Source organism: Lygodium microphyllum, chromosome 5, assembly GCF_053477565.2.
Source record: "Lygodium microphyllum isolate KBCC chromosome 5, Lygodium_microphyllum_v1.1.10, whole genome shotgun sequence".
Classification (NCBI taxonomy): Eukaryota; Viridiplantae; Streptophyta; class Polypodiopsida; order Schizaeales; family Lygodiaceae; genus Lygodium; species Lygodium microphyllum.
Genome location: NC_141139.1, coordinates 95,260,441 through 95,269,559, shown reverse-complemented (window position 1 = coordinate 95,269,559; position 9,119 = coordinate 95,260,441). Strand labels below are relative to the sequence as shown.

Below are 9,119 nucleotides of genomic sequence, written 5' to 3'. Positions count from 1 at the left end.
TAAATTCTCTCTCAAAGTTTTTGGGATGCATCTCACATCACATTGTGCCAAGTTCGATAGGAGCTTCTCTAAATGTGAAAATAAGAGATAGTATTGATTAGATAGATGCTCATGTGTGAACGCCCGAGCTAGTGGAAGAAATCACACAACGTGCACCATGCTTGCACCAACGACCTCTCACACCCACCAAGCAACCCTTGTGCAGTGTTGTGTTGCTTAGCAGGCAAGGCCATAGTCCTCATAGGCCTATGCAGCTTTCACTTTAGTGTCGAACCAAACTCCTCTATAGTGCCAACACGAGTGTCGCCCTCAACATGAGTGCTCGAGTGGCCCTGGTCCATTCAAGATTCTGGGTCTCCACATGCATCTGAGTTAAGTGTTCACTCAATTTGCACTTCTCATTTGGTCTATATATAGTGCAACATGTATTGACCAATGTTCATTTTATGGTCATGTTCATAATGTGGCATGTTAATAAGGAGCTACTTTTCATTATAACCCTACAATTTGCAAACAGAAGGCCACATTGCTATTTCCACGCTTGTTGCTTATTTCAAGGATCCTAGCTGGGTATCCCCATTTGCATCCCCCACCTTCTCCACTTCAATCGCATATTCTCCCTCATCAACTGCAACATGATAGTGACTACTCTCTCTCTCTCTCACACACACACACACACACAACACACACACATGCATCATAGTACATACCCTTGTTTGGTTGAGGGCAATGTTGACATACTATTGTCTCCCCCTTTCTTGCTCACTTGCTTGCGTGCTCTCTCTCTCTCTTTATGTCCTTGTTTGGTAGATGACAACAACCTACTACACAAAAACTCTCTCTCTCTCTCTCTCTCTTAGTAGTGATCACCAAGTTACAATGCTATAGTAGAGCATGAGATTCTCTCGTTAGGATGTTTATATTTTTACTTCAGTATACATTTCTACTCCACATTTTAAGAAAAACCTTGTGGATGAGAATCCACCACACAAACAAAGAGGTATTGACCATATGTGCTAAAGTGGCCTCTAGTACTCATGTACTCAAATTTTCAGGTTGTATCTACTTTACTTTCGTGGATTATACCTTACGTAAGATGTACATATAGAAATCACAATTGCCATTACGTCCTTTCATCCAATATCACCCCGTCAAGAAGATAAGAAGGGGGAAAGTTTGCACGGTGGACGAAGAAGAGAAGCTGGCATGAAGGCTGGCTGCCTTCATGCCACATTTTGATGCTAGGAAGGCCTGTTGCGTTCTGTGTATGTGCGTGCCTATCTTACCAGGGAGAGCTCGTTAGAGCGGGCTTGCTGAAGAATCGAATCTACTTTGCCTGTCCTCCCATGGCGATGCACGCGAGCCTGCCACCTCCAATGTAAGTCAGCCGTTAACGCTCCACCTTTCTTTTCCATTGCCTCATTGTCTGATGAAGGAACAAGCAAACCTGAGGTCTCTGTAGATTTCAACTCTCAAGGTGGCATTAGAGCAATCCATTTGAAGTCAGTGGTTTTCTTGCAAAGTTGGACGAGACCAGATTGTGAAACAATGCCGCAGAAACAAACGCGATCTTTTTGTTCTGTGTATCATGATAGGTAGTATGCATGCTGCAGGTCATCCTTAAGCTGGCATAGACCAATTCAAATATGTTATCATTTGAAGAGCTCATCAAGATCGCTACATCAAAGTTGGTTGAGGAAATACTTTTCTCTGTGCTTCCTTGTAAGACAAAGTTGCTTATTTAGTTCTAGGACACTGTAAAATTTCCCTCCATTGCAAGCACAAACAGTGTCTTCAGGTAGGTTCATTAGCAGTTAAAGCAATTTCTATTGTAGCTTCCTGCACATTTTAGATGGTCAATCTATGAGATGGATGTGAAGTCTGCTTTCTGAAGTGCTGATCTATGTAAAAAGATACACATTCAGGTTTTGCATAACTGATTATGAAGACTAAGCATACCCGCTTGTAACAAGGTGTAGTGGCGGTTAAGACAAGCACCAAGGCACTGTATTATATCATATGCTAATGTCTTTTAGTAGCTCCACAGCAGTCCACTTATGATTTTATCACCTACATACCACTACATATCTCTTCACCATTACTTCATTGACACCATTGTACATGACTGTATACATACTCTCTATTTTGTGATTTGTAAGCCGATCATCTCATCTCCCATAGGCATAGTTTCATCCACAAAGGGGGGGCTAAAAAAAGGTTTAGCCATAGAGGCATTCATAGACAGCTCTACCATAAATTTTGGCAGATAGTTGTAGCTTGGGCTTAATTTTACATTCTAGTAAGGGGCGATCATATTTGTTCAAATTGTCCCTTTTGATTTGGAGAGCATAAGGCAGATGAATGAAGGTTTTCAAATAAGTGGGAGGGATTCTTAGATGTCGTAAGTGTAAGGCTTTGAATGAATTGGTTGATACACTACCTTTGCAGGTATTGATTGGCTACTAGGGTAGTTGATGAGCACCCTTTGTCCAATGCCTTGATCTTTCTGGGGTGGCAAAACCAAAGCCTCTTTAGTCTTGGCAAATTCTTGGGTAGTTGATGTGTACCCATTGACCAATGCCTTTGCTGCTTTGGGGTGGGACGTCTCGGGGTAAAATGGGGTGAGCTTTGCTTGGCAATCCTTCTTGGTTCTGGTTTTGGGCTTGAGAGGGGGTGTTAAGCTAAAAAAGGTGCATCACACATTAAACATTCATTAGCTCATTAAATAGCCCCAAAACTCAAATGCACTACTTAGTGTGTTTTACCATAAGCTAACTCCTCTACTTTTGGTTGGTTCCATCTCTATAAATAGAGAGTGTGCTCGGTCATTTGCATTTCTATCTATACCAGTTTCTTTTGTGTCATCACATGGCTGCCAAGTCCATTGCTTGCTGCTGCCCACTTATTCCTCATCACCTCTAGCTATTGCCGTGGACATCCTTCAGCTGCCCTTCTGTCTCTGATGGATTGCATTTGTTTCCAGCCAGCTGTTGCCAGTTCCCAGCTCCTGCACTGGCCATCCTCAGCTGTCACTTGCCATCTGGAGGCATCTAGTGGCTGCATTTTTCCACAACTGCTGTCATCATCAGTTCCAGCATCATCATGACCACTTTCAGACTGTTTTTCTATTGTTCCCATCAACACCTAACTACTGGTCACTCTTTGCATCCATTCGACAGCCTTCTCAACATCTTTTGTACTTGATTTGTCCTCTCTTGTAGCTGCTTGTTGCTCCACTGATATCCACTTGGTCATAAATACTGTTTCGTAGACATATTTGGTCTAATTTTTGTTTGATGATCTAAATTCCGAATCCACTCTCTGCCTAAATGTTTGTTTGTTGGATCCATATCCGCTGTTTGGAAATTGAGGTTATCATTATATTCTTGAATCTCAATTTTCAAATTGGACATGACACAGTGTCCCATATCATACTATCTTGTCCTTGCATCATCTTAACTACATATTGATATTGGCGATAGTTGGGGAAGCTTTAACATTTTGACAAGGGTATAGTTTATAAAATTGTGAGTGGTTGAATCATCTATTACGATTCCAACCTCATGACATTCAAATCCACACATTCTTACCAACTCACTTGGTCCAAAAGTAGGTAGGTTCTTCCCACATAGATGTTGATATGTTTCACTTATGTGCATTGTCCATATGCAAAACATCTAAAGATATATACTTTTTATGGCCTCTAATTTCCGAGGTTTGTACTATATGTATTTGTTTGTCTTTTTTGCCCTCATCAATTTCCTTCTTATTAACTTCCCCCTTTTTCTTTTTAGGGCAAACACATTTTTTTTTTCTTGGCCTTCTTAAAATATTCTTGACTTAGTTTAGATACATAACCCTTTTTTCTTACAAAAGGTGGTGGTTTACTATCCCTTGAAAAGGCCATTTTCCTTTATATTTTCCCATGGGTCTAAATGTGGCTTGTTTGTTAGATTTGGATTCCATCTGAGTAGGGGTGGCAAATGCAACAAAGTGTGTAATATCTTCATAAATCATGGTAAATTTAATTGCCTCCTCAAGGGTCAGTACACTCCTCTTTACTTCCTTTTCATGGGCCTTATCCATCCCCCTCTTTAGTGTTTTGAAAGTCATCAATCCCTTTGAATTTGAGGATTATTCTGTGGTTCTTTGTGATATATGTCAATAAGGGTCTACTCCTTTGCATGATCTTATTCCAAACCTCCCAAATTCTTTCCATTTCATTTTCTGGAAGAAATTCTTTCAAAAGGACCGATTCAGATTGAGTCTCTTTTTTAAAGGTTCACCACCTATATGCTTTTGGGCCTAAAGGCAAATTGGCCTTCAACACTTGATATCCTAGTGATGTGTTTTTAATTTACTAAGATGGCCTAAATGCACTATGGTTGAAGAGTGTTGATAGTCATCTCCTGACACGTTAGCAGTGCCACGTGGCAGCAGTCGGACTGTCCGACTACAGTTATTTAATGCAGTCGACCTGGTTATTTCGGGTCATTTTCGAGGCATTCTTTTCAGCCTTTATAAGGCTGAGTTTTCAGTAGACTTTCATATTGGTATCTGACAGATTTCAGCCTGCTGGTGACGGAGATTGCACTCGGGGCTGACGGAGATCAAGGTCCTCGATGTGGAGACATATGTAAATATTTTCTCTGCACCCGTGTATAAATTTGCATCCTTATATAACATTCTTCACTGCAGATTTTCTGCGTTTCACTGTCTCTTTCTCTCTCTCTCCTCTCTCTATTCACTCTTTGTCACGGTCAGTTGCTTCTGCATTGCTTCACTTTGACATGGTATCAGAGCATTGAAGGATTGGACCTATTTGAAGAGGAGTTTTCAGCGTGACACAAGGCTGCGTTTTCAGCGTTCAATTGCGAGCAGGTGGGCTGCGTATGAGAACAAGACTGAGGCGAGCGTGGACGTGCGAGAAAAAAGAAGATTTGCTGAAGCTACTGCTGTTTTTTGCTGTTAGAGAAGGAAGAAGGCTGCGTTTTTGGCCTTCAAGTGCAGATTGTACCTTTTCATCGCCTCCGGCGGTTGAAGAAGGTCTGGGACGTGAAGATAAGAGCCCTAGCAAATTGCGTTTTCACAGTCAAAGGGGGTTTCTTTTGTGCTTGTGTAGGCATTGCAGGTGAAGATGTCTACAGAGATTGACGTGGAGTTCCAAGCGAACATGGATTGGAAGGTGCTTGTTTTACTTGCTCTTTCATCAAATCAAAAGCTCGATGGCGACAATCACCGCATGTGGCGTGTGATGATGTTGGCCATATTGGAGTCTCACGATTTGGCGGAGCTTGTGATGGAGGAGATCAACCGGCCCTTGGTGAGAGATAAGTTTAAACTCTCTTCAAATGCTCGTGCGGAGTTGACCAAGGCCAGTCTCATTGGGACAAGCTGAATGCCAGGATTCGTTCTTTTCTTTTTCTGTTATGTACAACTGCCGTGATATCCCATATAGAGCACTTGACGGTGGCTTAGGAGATATGGTTGGAGTTTGACCAGATGTACAGTTGGATGACCCTTATGAAGAGGGTTTCTTTGGAGGTGCAGATGCGGATCCTATCTGTGAATAAGTCTTCTTCGCTTCAAGAACACATCAACAAGCTTCGGCAGCTTCGGATGCAGGTTCAAAATATGGGAAAGTCCATTTCCTTCAAAGACATGGCGATCATCTTATTGTCCTAGTTGCCGCCATGATTCGGTTCCTTTTATTTCACTCTTATTGCTTCAAGGCGGTGTTACGCGAGCGGTGGTCGAGAGCAAGCCTCACTCACAACCCGATAACAAGATGTTAACGAGTGTCGGTTGGGAAAATTAACTTTGTCAGATGCACAACACAACTCAAAAATTTAAATATTTCGACAAACGCCACTCGAAACACACACGAAACCAAATGCCAAACAACGAATGCCTCTTGTAGCAACCCGAAAGCGGGTAGAGCATCACTTTAACTCAAATTTCAAAAACACCAACAATTCGAAGATGAAACCAAGTGAATTGTATTCTCATACCTTGAAAGCCTTGAGCCGACGCTTAGCACCACAACCTCCAAATTCTCCGACTTCACTAGTTGGCACAACAAGAGTTTCTTCTCTCCCATGCGACCCTCCTCTCACATCTCTCATAAGAGACAAGAAGACTCAAAAGGGAAGCGCTCTTAACTCCTCTCCTCTCCTTTTATAGTTTTTTCCTTCTACTCTCACGTACGTTAGGCTTTTTTGCTTTTTATGTTTGGCTTTCTCATTGTCTATATTTTTCAATAAGCTTTAGACCTTAAACGTAAAAAAATAAATAAATCTAAAGGCTTTTCATCAAATCTGGCTGCCCTGCGTTTCAGGAAAACACCAACTTGTATGTCATATTTAAATTCCGATGCAGTCACCTTTTGCTTTCTGGAATGCCGCCGTTTATCTGCACTATCTGTGATCATGTTGAATGCCACCAACATTGTCATTGTTGAGTTGTTGAGTCGTACGACGTGCGTACACTCTTCCTTAATAAATCTCTCCACAAGGTGCTCTCTCATGTGCGCGTGCAACTAGAATTTACTGCATATAGTTGCAGCGGGCCTCATGTCATACAAGTGCTTAATGATGGTGCAAAATGTGCATAAACCCAACCCATGGCATGGAAGTATTTGAATAAATCAGGAGACGATCCTCGAGTACAGTGTATCAACAATTGCAAGGTGAAGTGCTCGTAAACCCATAATCCCTGTGATGTGCAAGAGTCTCGGCAAGATAACATACCTTGTTTTTACAAATTTGAAGCTACTAACAAACTCTAGCTTCAACCTGTCCAAAAAAATACCAAGCTCGACCAAGGCTATCAAGTTTCACACTCAACAAACCAAACAAAATGACAGAAACAAACCCTAAGCTAAACAAACACAAGAAATCCAATTACAAAATAGCAAAACAAACAAACATGCAAACAACTTAGGTAACAAAAAACAAACCTAACTACAATTTGACTAGGGGTTTTCAGTTTCTAGAAAAACGCTTGATAGCGGGAGTCGACTCTTCGATGGGAAGAGTTAGTTCCTATGGTCTTGGACCAAGAGAATAGTTGAAGGGACAGAATGCTTCCAAATCAAAGGCATTGATTGGTCAAGCCTCTTAGAAGAAGGGGAAGGACCAAAAGAAGAAGGATGACAAAAAATCCAAGAAGGACAAAGAGAAAGAATCGACATGCCATATTTGTGGTAAGACCGACCATTGGAAGAAGGACTTCCCCAACTAGGACAAGAAGGATACCAACAAGAAGGATACGAAGGATTTTGGAGTGGTGGCTGTACCCTCATCAACTGCTTTTCTACACTTAGCAGTCATTGAGGACACTTCACTAAAGACTTCTAATGCTGCGATGACAGCTCCCCAGGCTCGAGGGTGGATTGTGGACAATGGTGCCTCATGGCACATGACTCCTTCGACAATTGGTGTTGCCCATTTGCGACCTTCGCGTGGGTAGATTCTCATAGGAGACAACTCTTCTGTGTCTATTGCTGCACGGGGTGAGATGCAGCTGATTCCAGATGGACATGGTAGTACCCACACTTCCGAGGTGTTGCATGTGCCAGGTTTAGGGTATCATTTGCTTCAATAAATAAGATTTGTTCTCTTGGTCTCTTAGCGGAGTGTGACAGTGATGTTCGAGTTCTTGATCGTGGATCGAGAAAGTTTCTCTTTTCAGGGTATGAGGAGAATGGCATGTTCAAATTGAAGTCTTTTTCCGCTCTTACCTCTCTTCTTCTTACCTCTTAGACACAGTCCGAGCTATGGCATGCTCGGTTTGGCCACATGAACTATGAGTATCTTCGGAAGGTGTTGCGCGAGGATCGCTTGTTCGAGGTTTGTTGGATATAGTGGTGAGCCAGCAGCCATTCATCTCCTGCATTCGTGGGAAGCAGCCGATCATTGGTGGAAGGTGATGGAAGCCGAGTTGGAGGCTATTGAGCGGAATGGCACTTGGTTTCTTGTGCCTCGTCCCTCTCACAAGAAGGTGATTGGCGTCAAATGGGTCTTGAAGACCAAGTACCATAGTGATGGCTCTTTGGACAAGCACAAGACTCGCCTTGTTGCTAAAGGTTTTGCACAGCACCCAGGTGCTGACTTTCATGATACTTTTGTCCCTACAGCTTGCATGGCGACTATTTGTGCTATTTTTTAGTTGGATGTAAGTCGGTCTTCTTGAATGGTGATTTGAAGGACGAGATCTATGTAGAGCAGCCTCCTGGCTTTGGTTCCTTAGATGGGAAGGTTTATAGGTTAAAGAAGGCCTTGTATGGCCTAAAGCAAGCTGCACGTGCTTGGAATGAGAAGATTGATTCGTTTCTCCATGCCAAGTTGGGATATTGGTGCTCTAGGGCCGATTCGCAGCTTTATATGTACACTTTCGAGGGTGGTCGTGTGTCGTTTGTTTTGTATGTTGATGACTTGATTGTTGTAGGTGATCATACCCAGAAGGTTGACGAGATGAAGGCAGCCCTACATCAGAAGTTCGAGATGATGGATTTAGGACTTTTCCATTTCTTTTTGGGCCACGAGATTTATCAATTTTAGAGGGCGATTTCCATCTCTCAGCAGAGATATGTATAGGAGCTCTTGGTGAATTTTGAGATGGAGGATTATCGGCCCATTTCTACTCCTATGGATCCAAATTGGAAGGCCACTTCTCACGCAAATTTTCCTTTGGCGGATGCTACCTACTACTGTTAGCTGATTGGATCATTGATTTGGCTCCTCAACACACGGATTGATCTATGTTTTGTTGTAGGTCTCTTGACTGGGTTCATGAGTGCCCCTCAGCTGGTGCATTAGCAGGCTGCTCAGAGGATACTTTGGTTTCTGAGGGGGACTTCCAACCTTGGGATTTTCTATCCAACCGGTACAGGTGCTTCTGATCTTTTTCTTGCAGACTGGAGTCATTCAGATTTGGCTAGTGATGTGGATCAAAGGCGGTCTACTACAGGTTATTGTTTTACCTTGGGTATTGGTGCTATCTCTTGGAGTAGCAAGAAGTAGCCCACAGTAGCCCTATCTTTGACTGAGGCAGAGTATCAGGCTGCGTCTTCTACCACATGTGAAATTGTGTGACTTCGGCGGTGGTTGGAGGAGCTT

General features: G+C 42.6%; 1 protein-coding gene across 7 annotated transcripts in view; it reads left to right on the top strand.

Moving 5' to 3' along the window:
• The first annotated feature begins 1,121 nt into the window (after positions 1 to 1,121).
• The window catches only part of LOC148036158 (histone acetyltransferase TAP1-like), an 84,548-nt gene continuing 76,550 nt past the window's right edge, over positions 1,122 to 9,119 (top strand). For 3 of the 7 annotated variants that reach the window (XM_087678175.1, XM_087678174.1, XM_087678169.1), the window contains exon 1: positions 1,131 to 1,378. Coding sequence is in view for 5 of the 7 variants with exons in the window: in XM_087678169.1 (XP_087534295.1) it covers positions 1,239 to 1,378 (140 nt within the window). In the remaining 2 variants the exon portion in view is untranslated. Of the gene's footprint in view, positions 1,379 to 1,613; positions 1,723 to 9,119 lie in introns of all 7 variants that reach the window. The other 4 variants (XM_087678173.1, XM_087678172.1, XM_087678168.1 and 1 more) reach the window with 4 other exon arrangements.